This window comes from Plecotus auritus, assembly GCF_963455305.1.
Source record: "Plecotus auritus genome assembly, chromosome: 12".
NCBI classification, from domain to species: domain Eukaryota; kingdom Metazoa; phylum Chordata; class Mammalia; order Chiroptera; family Vespertilionidae; genus Plecotus; species Plecotus auritus.
The window spans coordinates 23,908,630-23,936,245 of NC_137778.1; the positions used below are offsets into that span (position 1 = coordinate 23,908,630).

Genomic DNA, 27,616 nt, shown 5'->3' on the forward strand with positions numbered 1-27,616 from the left:
CCGGGAGATCTTCTAGGAGACCTTCCGGTGTCCTTCTAGACAAAGCCATGGTGGCAGGGCCAAGGCAGAGGCAGTTAGGGGCAAGCAGGCCAACAGGCGGAGTGGTTAGGGAAATCAGGCAGGCAGGCAGGTAGGTGAGCAGTTAGGAGTCAGCAGTCCTGGATTGCGAGAGAGATGTCCGACTGTGGGATCAGGCCTAAACCGGCAGTCGGACATCCCTCGAGGGGTCCCAGATTAGAGAGGGTGCAGGCCAGGCTAAGGGACACACACCACCAACCCCCGTGCACGAATTTTGTGCACTGGGCCACTAGTCTATATATATGGCTAAGCTGGTAGGTGTGACGCACACTGACCACCAGGGGGCAGACACTCAACACAGGAGCTGCTGAGTAACAGCCCTCTTGCACTTCAGGACCCCTCGGGGGATGTCAGACTGCTGGTTTTGGCCCAATCCCACAGGCCAGGTCGAAGGACCCCACCTGCCAGAGGGACCCTGCTCACTCTGCAGGCACCTTTCATGCCCCGGCGCCCAGTCCCGCCCCACTGGCCACCTTCTAATTAATTTCCTTTTAATGTGCATGAACCCGTGCACCAGGCCCCTAGTGTGTTATAAATAGTTATTTAAGACATGGAAATGGGTCCCTTAAATGCTGCCTTTTATATGACATCTACCCCATGCCAGTGCCCTCCAAGTAATAGTGCATTTGGGGAGAACTATTTTGTAAGTAGAAAGGTCGGCTTGGGGGATCAGAACTTCCTCTTGTTCCACTTGTGTAGACTTTTTCCTTGAAGTGCTTAAAGCTTAGCATGATCACAGCATCTTTTCTACCAATCCCCCCCACCACCACCACCATTCATTGAAATATCATCCATAAATAATAGAGTTGTTTAGTTTTGCCAAACAGTAATGATGCCTAAGGAGTCTACTGCCCACTTTTATCTCTTTTACATATTGGGGCTACTTTTAGAATGTTTAAAAAGTATTCTGACAGGAAAACCAAGATGGCGGCATAGGTAAACACCTAAACTGCTGCCTCGCACAACAATTTCAAAACTACAACTAAAAGACAGAACGGACACCATCCAGAACCACAGGAAAGCTGGCTGAGTGAAAATTCTACAACTAGAAGGAAAGAGAAAAGCTCACAGAGAATTTGAGGTACGGCAAAGGGTCTTTGTGCACGCAGAGAGGAAGGGCGGCTGAGAGCCTGGCTGACTTTCTCTGGCGGAAGGGGGAAGGAAGCCCCCGACCGCACTGAACCCCAGTTCTGACTGCACTGAACCCCAGTTCTGGGCGAGCCCCTGGGGACCCACGCTCTTACGGGGGGAGTCTGGACTCTCGGGCGGAGACTCGGGAGCCGGGGAAGGCGGAGGACTGAAAGCGCGCGCGCGCCAGTGCGCACAAAGGCTGCGGAGGTTGCCACAGGCTTTCCCTAGTGGAAGGGAGTCAGAGGCTCCTGACTGCACTGAGGCCCAGTTCTGACTGCAGTGAACCCCAGTTCCAGGTGAGCCCCTGGGGACCCACGCTCTTGTGGGGGGAGTCTGGACTCTCGGGCGGAGACTCGGGAGCCGGGAAGGCAGAGGTCTGAAGGCACGCATGTGCGCGCAAGGGCAAGGCTGACGGAAGCCAAGACTGAGACTCCACCCCATCCAAGCTGAGCACAGAGGCTATTGCAATTTGGCAAGTCTAATCCTATAAGGCTGTCTCCAGCACCGAACTTCTCCCAGCATAGACACAGCTGATCCTTACAGCCAACTGGCCTGGAGGTCAATTCTTCCCAGTGATACCAACAACAATCAAGACTTAATTACAACAAGGCTGTACACACAGTCCACAAAGGGGTGCACCAAGAGTGTCCACCTCAGGTTAACTGGGGAGGCAGACCCACTGGGCCATATTGGAAACCTAGCACACAAATCTACCTTACCAACTCAGGGAAGCAGTGAAAATGCGGCGTCAAAGAATCAGATCACAAACGAAAGAAATGGAGGAAAACAAACGACTGGATATAGAATTCAAAACCACGGTTATAAGGCTTTTTAAGAATATCCTAGAAAAGGCCGATAAATATAACGAGACCCTCGAAGATATGAAAAAGGACCAACTAGAAATTAAACATACACTGACTGAAATAAAAAATATTATACAGAGACCCAAAAACAGACAAGAGGAACACAAAAATCAAGTCAAAGAATTGAATTACAAAGAAGCAAAAAACACTCAACCGAAAAAGCAAAAAGAAAAAAAAAATCCAAAAAGTTGAAGATAATGTAAGAAGACTCTGGGACAACTTCAAGCGTACCAACATCAGAATTATGGGGGTGCCAGAAGAAGAGAGAGAGCAAGATACTGAAAACCTATTTGAAGAAATAATGACCGAAAACTTCCCCACCTGGTGAAAGAAATAGACTTACAAGTCCAGGAAGCCCACAGAACTCCAAACAAAAGGAATCCAAAGAGGACCACACCAAGACACATCATAATTAAAATGCCAAGAGCAAAAGACAAAGAGAGAATATTAAAAGCAGCAAGAGAAAAACAGTTAGTTACCTACAAGGGAGCACCCATACGACTGTCAGCTGACTTCAACAGAAACTATGCAGGCCAGACGGGAGTGGCAAGAAATTTTCAATGTGATGAATAGCAAGAACCTACAACCAAGATTACTCTACCCAGCAAAGCTATCATTCAGAATTGAAGGGCAGATAAAGAGTTTTACAGACAAGAAAAAGCTAAAGGAGTTCATCATCACCAAACCAGTATTATATGAAATGCTGAAAGGTATTCTTAAAGAAGAGGAAGAAGAAAAAAGTAAAGAGAAAAATGATGAACAACAAATACATATATCTATCAACAAGTGAACCTAAAAATCAAGTGAATTAAAAACCTGAGGGACAGAATAATCTGGTGAATATAATAGAATCAGGGGCATAGAAAGGGAGTGGACTGATAATTCTCAGGGGGAAAGGGGTATGGGGGGTTCATGAAGAGACTGGACAAAAACCATACACCTATGGATGAGGACAGTGGGGGGGGGGGAGGTAAGGGCAGAAGGTGGGGTGGGAACTGGGTGGAGGGGAGCTATGGGGGGAAAAAGGAGAAATAATTGTAATAATCTGAATAAAGATTTATTTTTTTAAAAAAGTATTCTGACAGTATTTAGAAAGTAAATTATTCTTGCTTAGGATGGAGATCTGCGTAAGTCAGAATTACTTGGTGTGCCTGATAAGATGCAGGTTCCCGCCTCCTCCCCACTGACTTAGGGAAATACCGAGAAGCTCAGATCACAGAATAATAGAAGTTTAACATTTGGCTGTTAAAAGGGAGTTGAACCCATGCTTCTGAATGGCTCTGCCTGCTAGGACATCGCTGGCAAGTGGTTGTCTGGTATCCACATGAATACTTCTGCTAGGCCAGAGCTCGCCATCTCCAAGGCTGCCCATCTACTTGGCTTCACCTATAAGTTATTACCAAAATGGTCTCCAGAGGAAACAAGAGTCTTGCTTTAGCCTCTGCGCATCCTCCAGAGTAGATTTTAAAATTTCTTCCGATTATGCCCAAAGCCTCTCTCCCATGCCTCTAATATCACTCTTATCCTACCGTCTACTTTTCTATCCACTTTCCCAACCATGCACAGTATAAAATGAGCTTTATTTCTTATTTATCTGGGTATATGAGTACTGAGTACTGTACCTGACATAATAGGTGCTCAAGGAAAATTTGTGGTTCTATAAACTCATCCTCTTACCGTTTTCCCCCTTGGATCTTAACTCCACTCTCTGAGATTCACAAAATTCACGTGGTTCCACTTCTGTATGACAACCCTTCAAATATTTACAGAGAGAACTGCTAAGCCTGCTTCCGAATCTCCTTGTCTCCATCCCAAACTGCCCCAATTCCTGTGACACTGTCTCCAGGTGACCTGCAATCCTGACAGTCCACCCTTTTGTCAGATATCTTTCTACTTGGGTCACCCAGAACTGAACCAACTCATGGTGTGTAGCTTGAGGCAGCTGCTTCTCTCCATCACCTTGGTCACCACACTCTCTTAATACATGGGAGATATAACTGTTGGCCTGGCAGCATGCTCCCCTCATTGCCAGGCTCTTCATCTTGTAACCTTTGCTTTCCCAAGCATCCTGCTGTTTTTGCCATTTACAAATGGTGTTGCAACCAGGCCGAGCCATTGAGCCTCTTGCAAACCAGTATGGGTGCAGCTCTCATAACGAGATTATTATTAAGATTGGACAGGCAGCTGCACAGACCAGTGTCTAAGAACAGAGGGCATGCACAGGTCACTGAGGGGTGAAAGAACCCGGTCCACTCAGTGCATTTTAAACTCAAGAGATGAGGAACTTGTGCAGAATCCAAAATTGCCACCAGGAGCCACAGTCTATTTGAGCTGGTGGCTCCAATGGGCAGGAAGACAGCATAAATCTCAGTGAGGCAAAGCTAAGTGGTAACAGACTTTAAGTTCTGTCATACGTAGTTAATTTGCAGAATAAATTGGTCGGGGCAGCAAAAGGATTTAACATCTGAATTCATTTGAAAAACAGAAGCTAGATGAGTATCGAGAGGAAATTGGAGACATTACAACATTCCCTTGCTGGCTGGAGTGGTATTATTACTGAATAATATTTTTATTAAAAATTTATAGATTGTTTGATAGTTAAAATATTTATAAGACAGACACTGCAGCAGCTCAGCAAGGCATTAACCTCTCTGGCTGGGGAGCCACATAAGCCCCAAGTGACTCCCTGCATCTCATTCAGATGAGCATCCCCCCACATCTACTCACATCCACACCTTCTGTGTACACTGGTGTGCAGCTGAGGTTTTGCCATTTCAGAATTGACCAGGGATTTCCCTAGATCAGTGGTCGGCAAACTCATTAGTCAGCAGAGCCAAATATCAACAGTACAACGATTGAAATTTCTTTTGAGAACCAAATTTTTTAAACTTCTTCTAACGCCACTTCTTCAAAATAGACTCGCCCAGGCCGTGGTATTTTGTGGAAGAGCCACATGCAAGGGGCCAAAGAGCCGCATGTGGCTCGCGAGCCGCAGGTTGCCGACCACGGCCCTAGATGATGCTCCTCTTCTCCGGGTTTGAAGCCAGAAAGAGAAAAAGATAACTAGGCAGGAGCTGGAGCATACAGGTGAGGAGGTGGAATCAATGTGTAAGGGTGAAATGGAGCCAGGTAGAGAATGTTGCTGCTTGGTGGTTTTGGCAAAGCTAAAGGACTCGTTGGCGCCCCCTAGCGGATAAATAGTGCCGCGTGCTACATAGAGGGAAACCTCATGAATCTGAGTGTGGATAAAGCAGGAGCTCAGGGAGGCCCCCAGTGGAGCCCTCAACACTAGCAGAGGCTGAAGCTGGTGCTGGGAGCTCCCTTTCCTCTGCACCCTCTCTGTTTCTGTATTTTTTCTGGGCTACTTTCTTGAGTTTTCCTGGCTCGCTCTTTGGGGAGATGAAGAAGTCAGGGAGGCACCTGCCCCTGAGAGGTGTGGGGGTGCACACTGGCTCAGCCTCTGAAATAGAAAAACCCAGAGCACAGAAGAAAAAGCCTTAATCTCCAGGCAAGTGCACAGCCATTCACATGGACTCTCTGCTAATGGAGATTTGGCAGTAGTAGCCCGCAGGTGTTCCCCATTTCCACCTCTCAGGCTGGTCCTCTCCGCTCCCTCTCTCCATGCTGCTCCATCTATGGCCAATCAGCAGGGATAACCCAGTACATCTCTGCACAACCGAAGGCTGTGACTCTGAATCTATTTGTCAGGTTTATTTTGATGTTGACAAGAGGCCACACAGCCGCTGCTGGGCCTTGGAATGCTGATGGAGCGGAAACTTCTTCCAGTCATCCCTGCACCTTGGCTGGAAGTCCAGGGGATGGACAGTAGCTCCCAAATGGCCAGCCAATGCATCGTCACCAGCTGTGGTCAGAGGAGGGCTCACAGTCAGTGTCACTATGTTGAAGGCTATGGACACTGCAGTGGGTTGAATATGTTTCCTTAAAATTCATACCACCTGGAGCCTCAGAATGCAAGCCCTCCTTATTTGGAAGCAGGGTCTTTGCAGATGTAATTATGTTGAGATGAGCCCTAAACCCAATGACTGGTGTCTTTATAAGAGCAAAAAGAGGGGTATTTGGACACACACACAGAGGCCTAGATTGGGGTGATGTAGCTACAAGCCAGGGAACCCCAGAGGACACTAGGAATGCAGGCACCACCAGAAGCTGGAAGAGGTAGGACAGGATCTTCCCTCAAGTCTTTGGGGGAGCATGGCCCTGCCAGCCCCTGGATTTCAGGCTCTCAGCCTGCAGACTGGAGCAATACATTATTGTTGTTTTAAGCCACTCAGTTGGCAATGTGTTAGGGCAGCCCTAGGAAACTAAGAAGAGACTTAGTGAGGACAGAAACCTTGGTGATCTACTCAGAATCCCATGAAAGGCATTTGGTGAACAAAGAAATGGGACCACAAGAGGCAAGTGAAAAATGGGCAGCATGTAAACATTACAGAGGGTGGGTGTTAGATAATACGTGAACCAATTTATTGCAATTCTGCCAAGACTGAGGAAGTGTCTGCAGAGTATCAGGTGCTGGGCTCCAGGGACACACTATGAGTAAGACTCCACCCTGGAAACAGACAGACAAGACATGATGGCAGACTTAGTTTGACACAAGTGAGGTCAGTGCTCTGCTGGACACGGGCATGAAGGACCCATGGAATCACTTCTGGCAAAGGCAGGAGTGGAGGGCACTCAATAAATATTTGGAGGGAGGGAGACAGGAAAGATACACATTTTGGGGGGTGGGGAGAACAATGAAATCAGCCCAGTCTACCACACCCCTGGCACTTAGTAAGCACCTCCGGATCCTTCCGCTGAGCCTGGCCTGGACTTTGTGGCAAACCCTAATGAGGCTTTGGATTGTCACTTGAGGAGTTGCAGGCAAAGACTAGGAAGAGCTAAAGTCCCTTTGGTTCTTTCCATCCCTAAATATTTGTTGAATTCTTACCAACTACAGGGCATTGGGTGAGAGCCATGGCAGTTCACCAAGAATAAGGCAGCTCTTGCCCCAGGGACTCACAATCTAGCTCATATTTTCAACCGGTGTGCTGCAGATTTTTAAAACATACAATACCTAACTATTTAGGAGCCCTAACCTCTTTTTCTTTAGATTGTCAAATAAAAAAATGACAACAGCCAACACAACAATAGACAGCCCATGTGAATGAATCAAAATTATCCCTATTTTATTTGAGCAGAAAAAAAAATATTTTTTTTTTGTTGTGCTGCTGAATTTTAGTCATTAGTTTATGTGTGCCATGAAATGAAAGAGTTTGAAAATGCTGGTCTATCTAAGAAGGGCTCATTTTTTAAGTCAATACTTCAGTTACTTGGATTTTGTTTCTGTGCATCTTGAGACATACGGGCTGTGTGGAGCTGGGTCTCCAAGCAGTGGTTGCATCTCTCAGCTGTCCTCACCGTTTCCTCCTTAAACCAAGGTCAAGATTGGACAGAGGGTCACAGCTCGACAAAGGCTATCTTTTTGTTATTAATTCCTTGGGAGGTGCTGCCATCCGGCTGTTTGACTCAACCTCTTATCCCAAACGGAATTTCACTACGACTGACCAAAAAGACGTTGATAGAGGCTTTGATGAGTTTCATCCTTTGTCATTAAATTAACTGTTCCCAGGCCAAAGTGGACTACCAATGCTGGGCAAAGAGAAAGCACTATGCTTACACCAAAACTTCAATTTCACATGAACCTAATTAGCCAGGAACCTCAACCAGGCAATCATTGGTTTGATAACACAGCCATTAAGAGGAGGCAATCTTAACAAAATGGAACCTTATACTATTGATCAATTCTTAAAAAGCCATTTGGGCTGTAGGTACCATTTTATTTCTATCTCCTACAGCTTCCAAATCTGCATAGTCATAATTGATGAATAAAATTATCACCTTGGAGGCACCTTGGGGAAAGGTTTAATCATGTTTCATAGGCAGTGCTTCATGGGACAGGCAGAAAATCGGAAAACTGCATTTTTAGAGAAGAAAAATGTCAACAAGGATTGGAGGAAATGTAAGCGTTTTCTGGCTAAGTATCAATTAAAGAAAAATTCAATTTTCCAAAAGACACCTTTTCTTGAGCCTCCCAGTTAATGGCGCTTTGCTGCGGTGCGTAGTGGGTATTGATGACCGCTAATTACCACACTGGACCTCCCCACACCCAGAGATGCTGCTCATGCTTATAACAAAGACTATCTGCTATTTCCAGAAACTTCCCGAAGAAATACCAAAGCACTAGATCTGAAGTGCACAGTAACTTTTATTTTAGAACAGAAAATAAAAGCTACATCCTGACAAAGGATTAAAAAAAAATTAATTCAGTTTTAGGAAAGGACAAGAATATAAATTCCTTGGAGTTGGGGCTTTTTCTGGACATGGTGAACAGTGGTGAGCCAGTGGTTTTCTAGTATTTAATCCCCAAAGAAAGATGTGCTTCCTCTGAGCTATGGGAGTGCTGAATGTGTGGCTGGAAGTATGGATGGGGCCCTGTGTGCAGGCTGAGACTGGGCGAAGTAGAAACCTGCAAAAGACGCAGGTGTTCATGTTTCATCCTTGTAGCCATCCTGGTTCCAGGTGCCTTTCTCTCTCTCGCTATCACAACCACTGCCTTTTTTGCTGGTGACATAGAACATGTGATTCTGAATCTCAGTATGACTGCTGTCACCCCACTCCACCCACACAGTGATGAATCTCCCATCTCAGCCACCCAGAGCCTTACAGGCCCAAAACACCAGCCAGGCCCTTTGTCAATTGTGACATCAGTGGCTATAACCTTCTCACATTTTCTAGTCTCAAAAGAACCACTGCCTACTCATCCGCATCATAGTTGACTTCTTTTATCAAGCTTAAGTCTTTACCCAATGCACATTAATGAATTTTGAAATGCAAGTGTAGGTTTCACAAAATTTGCACAACGTACTTTTGTCAGTATTTCCCTCAATCTTTGTAACTAGATGATATCTGACCCATGCCCACTTGTACCTGAAAGCAGCGGAACCCACTCTGGATTGATGCCCCTCTGCTTAGAAGAAAATAAGACCATCTCAAAAACACCCAGGCCAGTCAGACAAGAAAGGAATTTAAACCCCGCCTGTCCAGTGAGCACCTGCAGAACACAGACAATTGTCACTTTGTACACAGGTCATTCTAAGTGATTTATTAATTCAACAAACACTTGTAGGTATTCAGTAAATATTTGTATAATGAATTGTTGAATGTATTAGGCATTCGACAATGTGGGATATTACAGTGAAGAACTAGATGTAATATCTCCCCTCGAGGAGCCACCATGTGATAGGGTGGCTGGGGACAGGGCACGTAAGTAGACAGGCATTGCGAGAATAATTAAATTTGGAGCATACTCACTATGTCCCGGGCGCTGCTAAACTCTCTTCATGGAATACACCACTCATCTTTACCACAGCCTTAAAAATCAGGTCATTATCTTTTTCTTATGTGTGAGAGAGCCTGGGCCCAGAAAGGTTAAGAAACTCGCCTTAAATTACACAGCTAACAAGTGGGAAGGTCAGAAATCAAACCAGGCAGCCTGACTGAGACCTCACACTTTAGACTGCATTGCTCTGGGCCAGCAGTAGGCCAGCAGAGAGGTGGATGGCTGGAGGTAAAGGATGTGCTTAAGGAGCCTGGGTGATTGACTGGGAGAGTAGGACAGAACCAGCAGTGCAGCCACGATTTCTGCCTCCAGCACCTAGGAAGTCGGTGCCTTTGCTGAACTGGGACCTGCAAAGAGGACAGATGTTGGGGCAAGTGTAGAGGAAATGTGGATGGCAGTTGGGGGCACAATGATTGAGGTGCCTGCTGGACAGACATCTGAGTGGATTTCTGAACAAGCATGTTAAGGTTCTGGTAAATGTGGAGGAGACCAGGCTGGAGATGTGGAGTTGGCTGTCATCAGAATAATGCTTTGTTCCTTCTGCTTGTTTGAAGCTTGGGTGAGTGGCTAGAGACTGTTCACAAATGCTTTGGTTTTATTATGTTTGACTGCTTTAAAAAAATTGAATCTCTTATCATGACTTAATATATTCCACCCTTTCCCCTTCAATATATATATGGAGAGATGGATGGATGGGTAGGTGGGTGGATAGATAGATAGATTAGATAGATAGATAGATAGATAGATAGATAGATAGATAGATAGATAGATAGATAATAGTAGGTAACAGGTAGATGGTAGATATAGATGGGTGATAGATAGATATAGATCTATACACCTAAACTAGGCAAGGTGTCAAAGATAAGGAAGACACCCCAGGGTGCTCATTATCTCACATAGAGACATAAAGATGGAGAGAAGTGACTGGTTCATGCCCTATCCTTTTCCTCTAATTATTAATCCACTAGAGGCCCAGTGCACAAATTCATGCACCAGTGGGTTCCTCAGCCTGGTCTGCGGGATCGGGCTTAAATCGGCTCTCCGACATCCCCCAAGGGGTCCCGGATTGCGAGAGGGCACGGGCCAGGCTGAGGGATCCCACTGGTGCATGATCAGGACCGGGATCAGGGAGAAATGCCAGAGGTTGGCCAGCCAGGGAGGGACCATGGGAATGCTCCAGGGCATGTCCTGCCCATCTCGCTCATTCCCATCAGCAAGACCCCAGCAGCAAGCTAAACTACAGGTTGGAGTGTCTGCCATGGTGGTCAGTGCACATCATAGCGAGTGGTTGAGTGGCCTTAGCATATTATGCTTTGATTGGTTGAACGGCTGACTAGCCAACTGGACACTTAGCATATTAGGCTTTTATTATATAGGATTGTACTCTATTTTGCTCAGAGGGTGTGTCCCTTGGCAGGTCTGGGAGTTCAGATTAAGTCATCCAGAGTCACTGAATCTCCTCTGAGATTGATTCCGCCTGGATGCCTGGACAGAAATGTGACTTCAGATGATTCAGGACACCTGTGTGAACCATAAGGGGTGGAGATGGGGGTAGCACCTGCAGTGGGGGTGTCGGTGGGCTCAGGGCTCAGTGTGCTGTGGCCGTGTGCTGTTTGCTTGCTCTGTGTCAAACTGTCTCTCCTGAGGATCCACGCCATCTCCAGAAGCTGAGCTCTGACTAGCTTGCATCTGATTCCTCGCTGCCTCTGTAGGTCTGGCTGTGATGTCATTAGCATCGCATTGCCTTGGGCACCAACTTGTGAGAGAGATTCTTACAGCAGCCCCAGAATCCTACAAGAATTGTACCAATTTACTTCATAACCACTCATTCACCTTGGTGACCTGTCAGTTCCCACCAGCACAGCAGGCCGGCATGAGGATGGCTCAGTCACTTTTATCATCATGAGTCCAGGTGGGTCAATATGTACCTGCCCAAGGCCATGGGCATGGCCACAGTGAGATTTTGAACATCAGGAAGGCCAGTATTCTCATACCACGATATTCTGTGGGGGAAATTCATCCACTGTGTGCCGTAGGTACAGTTTTAGCCTCAAGCAAATGGCATTTATTTATATAGCAAACTGTACTTTCAGAATGCTTTACAGTTTGGGGGCTGTGAACTACATTTCAGGTTGGCTCTTCTTCCGCTTGTGAGAAACCTGAGTGCCCTGGCTGGACCCCAGCGCCTCCCCCGTGAGCAGTGGGGTGGGTTCTGCAAACAGGTGAAAGGAGGCCACAGCCACACCCGGTATCCTCCATCAGAAGGCACCTAGGCTAATGGTAATCTTTTAAGACCTTAATTGTAGCTTATTTCTTATGTCCAGAGACTGTGTACTTGTTGAAATAGAATATTCATTTTATTAAGAGACACTGTAGTGTCAAATTACTAGAGCATTTCTACCCAGGATCGAGATGGCGGAAGGGGGCAGAAGCACCCACGGGCTGTAATTGGAGTGGGCAATAGAACCATAAGGAAATGGGGCGGAGTCTCCTCCCTACCACTCTCCACACACAGACCCCTCTCACACCCACGCCAGCACGAGGGGAGGTAAAGCAAGTGTCAAAGATCAGACTCTGTTGAAGCTTTTAGGATTGGGATGAGCTTCACTTGCCACAGATGTGATGGTTGTAAGTGCTCTCTTTGGGCAAAGGGAGATTTATCTGGCTTTCCACCAGACTCCATCATTTTAAGGAGCATTTCCCAATTGTATCTTTAACCGCGCATGGAAAATGTGTTTCCTCCTTGAAAAATCTCTCACACACACATCTCTATTCTTTGCCGGAGTCTTTCGGGAGTTCACTGCTCATCACTTCTGTGTAAATCCAGCTCCTCTCTAGGCAGCTCCATCCTGCCTGGTGGGAGGACTGGCAGGGCGGCTAGTCTTGGTCTCGGGCAGGGCCCGCTCTTCTGGACTGGTATAGTTTCAGGAGAGGGCAAACTTGATTCTGAATTACAAGAGTTGGGTGGCTTCCCACCATATTCTTTTTCACCCTCCTTCCCTTGCCTCTCTTCCCCCTAGCCTTGTACCTGTCCAGGACTGAAAGATATCTTGTTATTTTTAAGTTTTCATTGAATTTATTGGGATAACATTGCTTAATAAAATTATATAGGTCTCGGATTAGCATCTCGATTTTAATTTGGAAAGCCAGAAGACAGCAGCAAAGGGTGCAGCCTCTCAAATGTTCACAGCAATTAAAGCCTTAATGATAGATTGCTGGAGGGCTGGAGGCTGTCACTCAGCTCCGGATTGTGTGGGGTCGCAGTGCCCTCTAGTGTCAGACCTGAACATCCTGAATAGTGACCTGAGTTCTATACAAGGATATGGATGTAGGAGGTGAGAGGGCATTCCTGGGTATTTATGGGATTAAAGGTGAGAGAAAAGGTATTTCGTGGCATCTTATTCTCCCCCTAAAACAAATTATACTCCGCGTGAATAATATTGAGGGGGATTTTTATTTTCTCCTGTAGTTTTGTTTTCCCTTGATTATCTTGTATTTTTCTCCTTAGGATAAGTTGGATGGAATTGTTTTACTCATTGATGTTGTATTAATTGCTTGAGAAAAATTGTGCCACTACAATTTTTTTTTAAGTAGCTATGTGTTACTTTTCCATAAGTTTATTTTCTGTGATGCCCAAGTGGTCACAGAATGTATCACCATTTGTTTCCTCTCACAGAAGTCATTTTAGACTTGCTATCACCACCTAGTGGTTACTTTGTAGAAACCTTTTCCCAGCCTCTGTGTTGAAGACCTTCTCAACCAGGAGGGCTGTGGGCTGATCTGAATTGCAATGCATCTGATTCTAAGGGGCCTGAGGGCCAACGAGGAGACCCTCCAGCTCTCTGGTAAGGCTGGCAAGGCAAAACTTTAAAACTCTTATCTTGAAAAGAAGCACTGTATCTTTACTGTTCATTTTTTAAAATTTCACTCACTTCCCCAATGAATGAAGGCCTGTTTTTCTAGAAATAACATCAAGAATTCAAAAACCTTATCCCACCCCCACTTATCCTTGCCAGGAGCTGGGTGAGGACTTTACAAACACTCCCAGCCATGAGTTACAAAAGCCTGAATGTCAATCAAGATTTACACATTGTTTGGAGTGACTTTGGAGCTGGCTGGTGTGGGCTCCTGGGTCTCCTATTTAATACCATCAGTCTTGGGTTTGGTGTGTGCAGGAATGTAGTTATCTAGAAAATCCAGGAAGGGCTTGAGCTCAACTCTAGATCCCTTATTAAACTGATGCACATGTGAAATAAATTATATCCTACATTGATAGTCACTGAGTGAGCCCTTTGCCTTAGCATGCACGAGGAGCCCACGTCCATGGAGCTGCGGGGTAGAAATGCCTCATCTGCATAATGGAGATGCTCATCTGCAAAACAGCAGTGATGCAGTGCCTCGTATCACACAGCAAACAAGAGGGGGAGAGCGAGCACTGCCTGGACCCCACGAGAGAGAAGTCTGCTATGAAGTCAATGAGTCGTATCTCGCAATCACCTTCTGGAACCACTTTGCAAAGCCTTCCTACCAGACCCCCCAAAGATCTGGCCCATCAAACATCGCATTCTCGTTGTGAGAGGACAAAATGGATGGCCTATCCGCCCATTGTTTCCAAAAGCCCAGTGACCTCCCTGCAACTGTTTCATGTTTGGGGCTACAAAGGGTGAGGGAACTCTTAAGGAACTTGGGCTTTTTGCCAGCAGACTCTACTCCATCTCCCATAGAATTAATAAGTAGAAAATCATGAAGGCTTGAAAAAGAAATATCAAGCAGTGCTTTATTCCACAGGGGACAAACTTACTTTTTGGTAGACATTTCCAATGTCTGTCACCAAAAATAAATCAAGAGCCCCCCCAACTCCCTTTTACGTATCAATCAGGATGGTATGGACCCATTTCTCAGGCTTTGGAGTGAAAATATTTTTGAAAAAGTCAAACTTCCTTTCACATCTTCAACACATTAATTAATAATGAAGCTGAGATGTCCTATGACAGAATTGGATTCAAATTTCAGATCTCACAATACAGTAGCTATGAGTTGAGGCTCTTGGCCTGACTTTTCTCATCTATAAAATGGGTGTAATGATAGAATTCCATACAAAGAGCTGGTGTAAAGCTAGTTATGATCAGATATCACATTCCTGGTATTATACAGGCTCAGTAAACCTTATTCATAGGTATGGTTAAAACTATGATGATGATTATTTGCATGTACTTAGCCACCATCATGTGCTTTAAAATCATTCTGGCCTTTATTCATTAGCAATGCTGGAGGGAGTACTGTTCAGACCTTCATTCTCTGGATGCAGAACTGTCACTGCTGTTACTGTTTGCATTATGGATGGCAGTCATGGACCTGCACACAAACTGCAGAAGCATCCCCAAAAGGATCAGTGGGGCTGATGCTGCTCAGCCAGGAAACAGCCTGCTCTCCCAGTGGGGGAATCTGGGAGGAGGGGTTCCCCAGATTGAGCCAGACGACAGAATCACATTCTTACCCCCTCTGTGACATTTCCTGACCTCTCCAGGATTTGACTTCGGTGCTCAGGGCCACGAGGCCATGCAGTCCTTGCTCCTCCCTCCCTCACTGTTCCTTTTCCTTCTGTGTCTGGCAGGCAACTCCCCATCTGATGAGTCCGAGGAGCAGGAAAGAGACCCCAAGGTGCTAACATTCCCAGAATACATCACCAGCCTGTCGGAGTCTGGAACCAAGCGCATGGCAGCCGGAGTCCGCATGGAGTGCCAGAGCAAGGGACGGTGCCCCTCGTCCTGCCCCTTGTGCCATGTGACATCCAGCCCTGACATTCCTGCCGAGCCGGTTCTGCTGGAGGTGACCAGAGCAGCCCCCATCTATGAACTGGTGCCCAATAACCAAACCCAGCGGGTAAGAGGCCTGGGACTCTAGGTTCAGGGAGGCAACAACAGAGGGCGTTGCCGATGGCCTGAGGAGGTGACAGGTGCAGCTGAGCTCATGCTAGAGCTAGACTATGGATAGTGAGACTTTTTGTTTAGCTAATCTAAGCACCTATTTTCTTATATTTGCATATTAATTCAAGTCAGTGCGTTCACAACTCCCATAGTAGTGACTCAGGAGTCACAACTATTCGGTAGGGTTTTGAGCACCAGGGGCGGGAAGGAAAAAGGTAGATAGGGAGGCAGAGCGGTTTGCAGTCACCAAAGTCATTGTTCAGAAAGCCTCGGGGGACAGTCGTGGGAGGAGTTCAGCTCTGCCTCCTCTTGTTAGCTGCTGCAGTGAGAGTAGCAGGAGCATACTGGACACCTGAGCCAGAAGGGGGTGGTTTCTCACCCATCACTCTGACTGAAAATGCCATGTCCATGCAGAAGTTCCTGCCTTATATTATGGTGCAGGTCATGACATCTCCCAACCACCCCTCCATCTCCTCTGCTTCTCCCTTTCCAAAGATGCTCAGGGAAAAAGCAGGAACCCAAAGGGATAAGTAGGGGAAATGTGACCGAGTCGGTGACTTAGCTCATTTCCTCTCTTTAATCTCCTCAAGGTCATCAAGGACAGAGTGGGTCAAAACAGACACAAAAACAGCAACAATACGGACAAAAATAAACACCTGAAAGCTTAGGGTGGGGACTTCGGAGACTAGGCAAAGATGACCTTGGGGACAAGACCTAGTAGAGTCTCAGCAGTGAGCCTCTTAACCTGCCTGAGAGGTGTGCCCATGCAGGTGGGGTGATAATTGCTTTCTCTGTCCTCTTTTGAGGGACACCTGGTGTGTCAGTTTCATAGGTGGTATCTAAGCCAACAGGAGGGATTTTGTGTGTGTTTCTCTCTCTTACTAGTATCTGCCTCTGCCACAGATACTTCATTGAGTGTTTGAAAAGAAATTGTCCCTCCGGTTTATAAACTCCTCTTCAGTTTGATAGAAGTGACCATGGGAAGAGTAGTGGGAGGGAAGAGAACTCTGGCAGGGAGGGGGCTTGAGAGGATGAAAGGAGACCCAAAGGAGACCCAAAGCCCAGAGTGACAGTGGCTCTACTCCACTGCCCTGCCCTGCCCTGCCTTGTCTCCTGGCAGGATGAAGAGGGCAAATACGGATGCACAGAGAGGCATTTGAAAAATAACTAAGTACCTCTGGGCAGAGGGAAGAGCTGTAAAGGCAAGTCCCCCTGACTATCTGGTAAAGAAGTCATTGTTGCTAGAATCCAGGTGTGGAATGATGGAATAGAAAGGAGATGGCAGTGGAATAAGACTTGCTTCCAAGGTGTCAACCACAGGGACAATTGTGATGCTAATGCAAGATGGGCCCTAGAGGTCTGGGCTTCCCAGAACAATCTCCTGGAAAGAAGTACTACTGGCTGGAAGTTACTTAAGACCAAACAGAGCTTTTGATGGCCCTTGATTATGGTGACTCAGCCTGGATCCCTGACACTCTTTGCCCTCTCTTGCAGCTCTTGCAGGAAGCCACCATGAGCTCTCTGTGGTGCTCCGGGACTGGAGATGTCATTGAGGACTGGTGTCGCTGTGACTCCACTGCATTTGGGGCTGATGGGCTCCCCACGTGTGCGCCTCTGCCACAGCCTGTGTATGAGTCCCTTTCTTTGCCTCTCTCTTGCTGCATGCCTCAGCATTATTCCTCAAACACTTATTAGAGAAGGTCTGCTATTAGCAAAGCTATGGGCTAGAATGCTGGGAAACAGAAAACCATGATGCTGCATCTGCCTTCAGGGAGCTTTTAATCTTCTAGGGGAGGCAGGTGCACAAACTGTAATTGTAGGAGGAATGGTTTGATAATAGTTATATGAGACATGTAAGTAAAGGCTTCATGAAGGAGGTGAAAGTAGGACAGCATGGCCAGAAGGTAAGGGGTAAAAGTGCTGTTGCCTTGGAGGAAGTCAAGTCTATAATGAGGCCACTGGTGTCAGTCCGTGTGGAGCAGTTAGGTGCTGTTAACCCATAAGGGAATGGGTTCCTATAGACTGAGGAATTTTCCAAAGTCATAGAGCAGAGCCATGGCTAAGAGGCATTGATGTTAGCCATCACAGTGTGGAGAGGATACAACTGAAAGATGACTTTGGGTGGAACCAGTGGGGCTTGGTGGCTGACTGTGGGTGTGAGAAGGAAGGAGAATTGAGAATGGACTTATGACCTGGGTGTCTGGGAAGATGAATAGGCCACAAATGAGAAAAGAAGCATCAAAGAAGAGGCAAGTGTGAGGAAAAGGCTGATTCCGTGGGGGCCTGCCTTGGAGTTACAGTGGGGCAGTTCTATAGCAGTGGCCAGTGGTCAGAGGGAAAGATAGTTTGGAGCTGCATAAAAAAGTAACCACTAGAGATAAGACTGAATCAAACCCAAAGAAATGAGAGATGGAACACAGCTCTGAGAAAGAATACTCCAGAATAAGTATCAACTGGGAAGAGCAGAGGGTCAGGGATGAATATGGGGGGTGGGATCTGCATTTGAGGGGTGAATAGAGTACAGAGTGCTGCAAAGGTGGCTGAGAATGAACATGTCCAATCCCTTGCCCCTCACGGGAAGGCTGCACAGACTGGCTGAACAGCCTGTGAATCCTGACGGGCTAGGGCCCAAGGCAAGACTCCCTTCTAGTCTCTGCTATAGCATCTGCCATTGGAGTGGAGCATAGAATTATCATGTCTAATATGGAGTGCTGGTAGGGCAAGCTGAGGAGCATAACCCACGGGTTGGTTAGGCAATGAAAGCGGAGTGAGGATCAAGACCTACAGTACCTGCAGGGCTGAGTAGGCAGGAGCAAGATGGCAGAAGGACCCAGCTGGTCTTGGTGAACACTGCCCTCTGCCTGTTACGTGGATGTGCAGGTGGGCATTAAAGGACCAGGACTGAACAGGAAAAGAACCAGAAAGAGGACCACACAATAGTAGAGTGTCATTACAAGCCAATGTCTTCTCTTGTCCACAGCCCTTATGTAGTTTTAGATATACCAGCCATTGGCTTCTTGCTCCTTATTGCTGTGACTTGGACTTTTAGAGTCAAAATATAATCAAGCTAATTATTAGTAGAAGTCCTTCCTTTTTGTAGAAAAGGAGCTACTAGAAGAAGATGGTGCTTCCAGACTGATTGACCAACTAAGAAATCTGCCTTTGACACATAACACTGAATCCACCAGTTATCATCAGGGACATGAGATCTAGCCATTAGTGTCCTAGGGCTGGTTTCATTCATAAACCTGCATTTACTAAATGTCATAGACAAAGATCAAATTGGGCTACATTTTCAAGAACAGGAACATCTATTAAGGACTTCACTTTTCTTGTTAATTCTAATCAGTAGCAAACCTTAGTTTCTTGAATTTTTGTTGGTAGTGGGAAATAGAAAAGCACTTTAGCTTTCCACACGTCTGTGTAAATCTCACACACTCCTGTTTCTCAGTAGAGGCCAGCCTTACTCCATGTTTTCACAGAATCTGAGTTCTCAGAAAGGCTTTTGTACTTGCTTAAGCCTCTAATGCTTTTTCTTCAAAATAGCATTCTGCATATGACTCTAATTAATGAATTTGTCAATATCTGCACTGTTTTGAGTCTATTCCATCTTTAATGTCATATACAAACTATGCACTTCTCATAGGAAGCCACTAGAGAACATGTGTTTTGCATTATTTTCCCACTAGCTGAATTCCTTGCTGTTGCTCCCACAGCCTCCTGTGATTTCTTTTTAAAGTTCTTATCACACATTATTATAATCACATGCATAACTATGTTTGTCTATTGACCACCCCATAAAAATAGGGGCTGGAGCTGGTGTGCGCACCTCTGCATCTTCAGCACTTACCAAGTACATTCTTATAAATAATGGGTAAATTAGTAAATCATTCCCAAATTGAAAATGAACATTGCTTTGGTGTGATACACTCACAGTACCTTGCCAAGTTGATCCTTGAGACCAATGACGGGCATCTGTGAGCCTAGTAGAGGCCAGAAGACCAGGATTATGGGTGGTCATGAGATATGGGAACCAAGGATGGGGGTGAATGGCAGGGATACATGTGAGGGAGGGAGGCTGGAGTGAGCAAGAACTGGGAAAAAAGCCCAGAAGCCAGTGGTCTAGGAAGAAACAGGGAATTGGAAGCAATTGAGAAATCTGAGACCCACACATGAAGTCAGAACAAGGCAGGGAATTGAAACCACGTGGACCATTAGGAGAGGCATACCAGTGAATGTCAATAATGGTTATTGTGTGTCTGCAACATACAAAGAGGTATGAGATGGAAAGGCAAAGTGTGGTCAAGATGGACAATTTACACAGAATGAGCAGACTGTGAATTGGAAAAATCAAGAAAAGAAGGGAATTGGAATCAGGATACCTATAGAAACCCAAAAACAGAAACTGAAATGAGAACCTGAGTTTGCAGACACAGGACATCAACCTGAGGACAACTTGACTAGTGGCCAGCTTTCTCTTGCCCAGCAAAGCTCCTCATGAGCATTACCTCCAAACGAAGCCTGTTCCAAGGCACACAAGCTCAGAAGGCCTGGGGAAGAAAATATGTTAATTCCCACAGCAAGAGGTGAAGCTGGGGTCCCACCAGCAGTGCAGATCCTGACAGTGCTACAGAAACTGAGCTGACCACAGCCTTGATAATGCAGGCTCTCCTAGCCACCACCTTCAGTGGGCCTGGGTATGAGCAATATAGACACATTCTCATTGTTTCAAGAGTAAATCCAGAAATTAGGTTTTCAAACTCTTATCAAGGGCTACCCCAAAAGCCCTGTCCCTGACCGTGTGAGATGCAGGCACTCATTCATCTTTGACTCACCTACTTATTTAATTACAAATATATGATAAATTTCTAACCTGAAACTGGTACTTAAAATATAGATATCAAGGATCTTCCAGAAACTTGACTCTCTAGTGAAGGAGACAGGCACTCACAGAGGTCGTTGTAATGGTTGGTTAAGATAAAGGTTAGAAGGAAGAATTTATACTTGAGAAGGTGGCCAGTGGTGGTATAAGAAGAGCCTGCAGGTCTCAGCTGGGTCCCCGTTTCACGTTTCCTCTTCTCTGCCCTCAGGCTGCGACTGTCCACGGTGCACGAGCCCAGCAGCACCCTCGTGGTCCTGGAGTGGGAACACTCAGAGCCTCCCATCGGGGTACAGATTGTAGATTACCTCATCCGTCAAGAGAAGGTCACTGACAGGATGGACCACTCCAAAGTGGAGACTGGTGAGCATCTCCCACCACTTCCTGGACCCAGGGTGGAAAGCAGGAGAGAAAAATGCCTGCCTCCTGGCTCTGCACCAGGTCCCCAGGGCAATTCTGGAGGGGCCTGAGCAGCAGTCATCTTGTCCATTTAAGAGTTTTTGCCTGGTAAGCATCTGACAAAATCTTGTTTTGATTTTGTTTTACTTTTTGTTTATGGAAGAGGTGTCCATTTCGTTGCCTCTAGGCACACTCACAAAGAAATAATGATACAGCACACTAGTTATCCTCGCCCATAATTAGAAAACAATTCTGTGCTAACCGCTGCCATGATTACAGAAGAAAAGATTTCTTTACTAATAAGGCGAAAGCATGTGTGGACAGATTCACTTACCCCGTGTCTTGTCCTAAAGCAAACTCTGCTTTTGCTAGGACCAGCTAGAAGAAGGAAGTCTTAGAGTAGTGGAATCACCTCTTGAATAAATGCTTTATGCCTCACTATTTCACTGTCTACATATAAGAAAGGTCAAGGTAAATCATTCCTGAAACTTACACAAGTGTGGTCACCAACAGAATGGTAGCATCCACAGTCTAACTCAGGGTAAAATATCTTATGGTAAAACTGTCACTGAGGCTTAGAGACAGTCAGTGCCCTCAGGCATGGATTGCTTGCTGTCCACTGCTTCTTCCCAGGCCCTTTCCCTGATGTGCACAGGCACCATGAAGGTCTGGCAATGACCATTGACCAGAACAGCTGTTGTCACCAAGGACATTGCATAAAAACTAGCAAATGTGGCATGTCCCTCTTGCCCTAGTTGTTTCTGAGCTAACTCTGGACAAATGGCTCTAAACCAGTTAGTTAAATTTGAAATAGTCATAAAAACCATTCCTTCTGGGTCTCCTGTCTCTACCTGGAATTTGAAAAGCCTGGGGACCGAGCGATTTAATGTTAGGCTCTCACTGAGTTGATCCTGTGTCCTCATTGCTTGGCCTTGATTTCTTATGCCTTTTCCACCCCTTCCCTGGGGCAGAAACGGTGCTGAGCTTTGTGGATGACATCATCTCCGGAGCGAAGTCTCCTTGTGCCATGCCCTCTCAGGTGCCAGACAAGCAGCTTACCACCATCTCTCTGATCATCCGATGCCTGGAACCCGACACCATCTACATGTGAGTGACTCCTACTGCCTCACTGTTCCTTCCCACACACATCCCGAGGCTCCTGGCTGGTTCCTTTTTGCTGCTTGGGTTCCTTTAGAGACTTGGGAAAATGTTTTGAGTCTCTCAAGTCTTGTCCTAATCAGCATTAAACAGAACCTTCCAGACACAGTAGGGGGAGGATCAAGAAAGATAATATAGTCCCATCCTGCAAAGAGTTTAAAACATAGAGGGGAAATAGAGAAACTAATCTTAACATCAGGCAGAATGGAAAAAACACTAGATGGAAAAGAGCAAGGGACATGTTGAAGAGAAAGGAAAGTGGTTGATTGTGACTTGTGGGGTGAATTGGATTGGGTAGCATTTCAGTAGGTAGGGTCATGTTGGAAAGGGCATACCAGGCGGCGGGAACAGCGAGGGAAAGGCAAAGAGGCATGAAGGTGAGTAGCGAAGTCGTCCACGGGCCAGAAGCAGAGGGTGAGTAATAGGGATAGAAAGAGCAAAACTGGGACAATAGAGTGAAATGCTATATATCAGAGGAGATTATTAACTTTTTGGAGGAAAGGAGCAGAATACCAAGAACTCTGTTTTAGAAAGCTAGCTCCAGTGGCATTGAAATAGTTTACTGAGGTTAGAGGTGGTCAGCATTTTTCTTCAAAGAACACCCAGTGAACTCCATTATTGCGGCACCTGCAACAGCCCTGTTCTCCCTGAGAGCTCCTCCCATTCCTCCCTGTGCTCTGGGAACGACTGAAAGCTATTTGTGAAGCAGAGACACAAACGACACCGAGAGAGGAGAGATCATGATGCAATCCAAGTCCTGTTGGAATGAGACGGGGAGCTGGTAGGAAAATTTGAGAGCTAAGGCAGAAACCATTGTGATGTAGTTCTGGGACCTTCTGACCCCATCAGGATGAAAAACATTTAACAGTTTACAGATGAGGTCACGAGAATAGTGTCAAGGTTTCCAGAATAAATCATTTCCATTTCTGCAGTCAGGGAGTTCAAAGATGAAAAGCACTAGAAATGTGAGTGGCATTGATTGCATGATGAACTTGGATGCCCAGGCTGAATATTTCCAATATAGGAAAAAGGAATGTAACCAGGGGGCCATGCTGATGAAAGTAAAATATGTGAGTTTTTACTGGAGGAGTTGGGAAATACAGAGAAACATAAATGCTAATCCTAGGATGAAGGACAGCCAGCCTACTTATGATCAGGCAGTTGTGGCCTTTTATGACAAAAGGAACAAAGGTAGCTGCTGTAAAATTCCTGAAACTCAGTGAAACTGGAATTGTCATTTCTAATAAGGGCTCCATAATCCCTGTCCCTAAGTCACAACTATTACTTAGGAATTTCAAAGTTCCTATGAGCATGAAGCTGGCATTGCTGTGGGGAATGCTAACCCTCACCCACCCGGGGACCCTCCTCAGCTTGGCCTGATGTGGCTAAGTTTCCTGCTCAAAGAACTGAGGCTGATGCCTCCTCCCACTCTGACATCCCTGGTGAACTTCCAGTATTGCCCTCTGGCTTGTAAAACTGCAAACTTCCTGTGACCTTGAAGAAATTAAAGACCAAGCATGGGGCTGAGGAAAAGATAGACAGTGTCCACTAGGACCTAGTGGAAGGTGGCACTGCAGATCTCAGGACAAGGGCCTGACCTGGGAGACATTCCTCTGCACTAGGAAGGAGGGAGGCTGAGCTTCAGCCCCCAGTACAGGAGGAGAGGAGCCCTGGGTGAAGTGTTGAGAACACATGAGCCCTGAGCCTGGATCGTTTCTAACCACTGAGGGTAAGTGAGGCTCTTAAAGTTTCTGCAACAAAGCTTTCTCATCTATAAAATGAGGAAGGCAGCCTTCATTTATGGAGTGCTTACCATGTTAGGGTACCTCTGGGAATCCTTCTGACCCTGTGAGATTAAGGTGATTGTTCTCATTTTATAGCTGTGGAAACAGATTCAGCAACATTGAGTAACTTCCCCAGAATCACACAGCTGGTAGTCTGGGGTGTGGCCGGAAGTGAAGAATGGAATCAGAGTTCTCATCTCTTCATGCACGTGTTTCATGCCCCAGCCACTCGAGGCTTACAGGAAGGATCTAGTAGCATGATCTTAGCACCTCACCTTGAGGCACAGAGGTAGAACTGCATTTCACAGACCTGGCTGACCTTGTCATTTGATGCATTTTATTTAATTCACTTAAAAATCATTATTCTGAGAAGGGTCCACAGCACAAACCCAGTTAAGAATCCATGGTTGGAAAGTATCTTAAAGGGGGTGTCTGGTCCAACATCTTCATTTTAGAGACAAGGAAACGGACCAAAGGGGGGTGACTCCGTGGCCTGCTAGCCCACGTTCTTCACCACAGCATGTGCTCATAGGAGGGCCACTGCCTCTGGGGCCTGTGACAGCACCCAGGTAATTCAGAAGGGAGCAGATCCGGAGTGATCCGCAGAAACCATCACCCCTGACCTGCAAGGGAGCCTGTGAAAGCAAAAGATCTTTCGACCCCAGCCCTGGAGCCATAGCCAGGCTGTGCTGGTTCCCAGCCTGCACGTGAGGATTGAGGGCTCTGGGACCCGAGGAATGGTCTGAGGTCAAGCGTCCCCTCTACTTAGAAGGTTTGGGACTGGTGTATTTGTCAATATTTCCTCAATAGCCATTTAAAGAGAAACCAGCCATGGGAAGCATTTCCTTTCCTAAAGCCTTCCTTTGCTATTAAAAAGTGCCTAGAACCCTACATTTTATGCTAATTGCCCCTTTAGAGTAATTTGGGAATTAAGTTAAGCACAGGCATTTTTATCCCAGCTCAATATTCTCTCAGTTTAGCTGGAACTTAAAGCAAGATGGGACACAATTCCAGGCTGCCCGAGCAGTGGGGCTGCTGGGGTGGGTGCAGGAATGCTGTCCCGGGCATACGGCAGAGGCTGTGGAGTGGATGGAGCCACCTGTTGGGATGAGACGGGGAGCTGAGCACCTGGTTCTGGTCTTAGGCCTGTGGAGCCCACCGCTGTGGTCTTGGCCACGTGTCCCACACGACCAGGATGCCCAGTGAGATGGAGGCTGCCTGTGTGTGGTGCCCATGGTTCCTGCATGAGGACTTGGGGAGGTCAGAGGAGGCAATCCACACTCTCTGGGCTCCTCTGAGGAAGAAGGGGTGGGTGGATGCAGGGTTGTCTTTTCTCAACCCAATGAGACTAAAGGCAGCATTAATGACAGAGGCCCTGGGCACCAACACCAGAGGTTATTGTCAAGGTCACATTCACATTCCTCTCTGAGTCCCAGAACCTCCTCTCCATCACCCAGGGTGTAAGGGGTTATCCACTCAGCCTTCAATAGCCAGGTCTTCCTCCCCCTCCTTGTGGGGAGGGGCTCCTTCTCATTGCCACATCCCTCTATGGTTCGTTTCCACTTGGGACGTGAGGCAGCACCCCTGTGGTCAGAGGAGCTGTGTGTAGGAAGTAGAGCCCAGCCACCCACCATCCTGGTGGTTTCACTTCCAACTTTAAAGAGGAGAACTGTCCTCAGTCCTGTGTGTCCCAAGTGTCAACTGAGCACAAGACAGGACAGAGCAGGATCAGTGAGCTGTGCAGGGTCATTGGGCTCCAGGTCCTGCACAAGGTCTCCCTGTTTTATTATCATCCCCATTTCACAGAAGAGGAAAACCAGCTCAGAGGAGTTAAACTAACATCACATGGTGGGGAGCAGGAGCCTCAGACCCCGGTTCTGACCACCCCACAGACTCCTGCCCTCAGCTCAGTGGTTGTCAGAAAGTAACTGGCATGAGAATTGCCTGGGCCCCATCCCTGGAGTCTCCATCCAGTAGGTCTGGGTGGGGCATGACGCTGCTGCTGCTGCAGGTCTGGGGACCCCACTTTGAGAACCAGTGCTCTATGCTATGATGCTTCCCATCAGATAATACACCCAAGACCAGAAACCCCAACCCAAGACCCACCAGGAAGCAGTGAGAGGCTTGGGACCACCCACCTTGTGACCTGGGTGGTGGCAGTAAGTGCATCGTGGAGTCGCAGAGCAGCTGGGGGCAACCCTCTCCCCCCATCCAGGCAGAGTCTGGCCATTCTCTGATAACGGCATCCTCCCCTCCCTGCCAGGTTCACCCTGTGGGGTGTGGACAACACAGGACGACGCTCCAGGCCCAGTGACGTGATCGTGAAGACCCCCTGCCCTGTGGTGGATGATGTCAAAGCCCAAGGTAAGAGATGAAGGATGCCCAAGGACCACCTCTCGCCACCAGGAGGAGGGAGTCTGAGGGAACAACCTAGAGCTCAGGGGGGAAAGAGGAGAATCCAAGGCCCAGCTTAGGGGCCTCTCCCTCCCAGGAATCCTCCTTGTTCTCGCCTCTGGCGGAAATCCTCGTAGTACCCCATCATTCCACAGAGTGAGTCCTAGAGCCAGGAGACGCTGGTACAGGCTCTGGGCACACCTGGGGACTCACCAGGTGCTCAGTACCTGCTAGGGTCCCCGTGACCTCTGCCCTCAGCATGAGATCCAGCACTTACTCTCTCCATATTTTGTGTACATCAGCGAATGTGAAAGGCCCCATCCATCAGTCTTAGAGTGGAGCTGAGATATAGTCTTCTTCCACCCCCCTCAGCAGCTTCCTGCACCCTTGGAACGCAGCCCCTGCTCTCTAGTGCCCTCCCTCTGCCTCCTTCCTTCCACACGCCTTTACCCTCCCTCCCACTTGCGTGGGGTCACACTGCCTGTACAGTATTAGCCTATGAGCTTTTGCCTCAGGCTATTTTTAGGAAACATGGGCAAAGACAACGAATATTATAACTAAAATTAACCTGGAAGGTATTCTATTCAAAAACTTTCATTTTATAGAAGAAAAACCTGAAACCTGATTGGTCAAAGGTAAAGTGATTGACTCAATCCACTTTCTCCAGGTGCTGGGCTCAGTATTCATTAAGTAATATCACACACGTGTATGCAGTTGTATATGCCTATACACACACATGCATGCATGTGTGCCTGAATATATACTAGTTTATATATGTATGTATATGAAGTCGTATTTATGTGTCTTGTCTGCCCTCCTCAGAAATAGCAGACAAGATCTACAATCTCTTCAATGGCTACACCAGCGGGAAGGAGCAGCAGACGGCCTACAACACCCTCCTGGACCTGGGCTCCCCCACCCTTCACCGAGTCCTTTACCACTACAACCAACACTACGAGAGTTTTGGAGAATTCACCTGGAGATGTGAGGATGAATTGGGACCCAGGTAATCAGTCAACTTCAGTGCCTCTTTTTTCCCATTTTTTAATTAAAGTTATTGGGGTCACATTAGTTAATAGGATCAAAAAGGTTTCATGTGTAGATTTCTATGTTACAAGGTCTGTATATTGCACTGTGTGCCCACTACCCAAAGTCAAATCTTCTCCTGTATATTAGGGCCCCCACTACTCCCTTCCCTCTGGTAACTACCACACTGCTATATGTGTTAACGAGTTTCAGTTTTATATCCCACATATGAGTGAAATCATATGTTCATTAGCTTTTTCTGATTGACTTATTTCACTTAGCATAATACTCACAAGATACACTCATGTTGTTGCAAATGGCCTTACTTCATCTTTTCTTATGGCTGAGTAGTATTCCATTGTGTATATGCACTACATCTTCTTTATCCAGCCCTCTATAGCAGGGCACTTTGGTTGTTTCCATGTCTTGGCCACCATGAATGCTGCTGCAGTGAACTTAGGGATGCCTATATCTTTGTGAATACATGTTTTCAAGTTTTTTGTGTATATACCCAGGAGAGGGATTGCTGGGTTGTATGGTAGCTCTATTCTTAATTTTTTAAGGAATCCCCAGACTGC

At 46.7% G+C, this 27,616-nt stretch overlaps 1 protein-coding gene across 4 annotated transcripts in view; it reads left to right on the plus strand.

Moving 5' to 3' along the window:
• ASTN1 (astrotactin 1) overlaps positions 1-27,616 on the plus strand; it is a 289,500-nt gene that overhangs the window by 256,112 nt on the left and 5,772 nt on the right. For all 4 annotated transcript variants that reach the window (XM_080647395.1, XM_080647393.1, XM_080647392.1 and 1 more), the window contains 6 exons: positions 15,086-15,354; positions 16,893-17,026; positions 20,489-20,640; positions 21,648-21,783; positions 25,882-25,982; positions 26,835-27,018. In XM_080647395.1, coding sequence (XP_080503521.1) covers positions 15,086-15,354; positions 16,893-17,026; positions 20,489-20,640; positions 21,648-21,783; positions 25,882-25,982; positions 26,835-27,018 — 976 coding nt within the window. The remainder of the gene's footprint in view (positions 1-15,085; positions 15,355-16,892; positions 17,027-20,488; positions 20,641-21,647; positions 21,784-25,881; positions 25,983-26,834; positions 27,019-27,616) is intronic.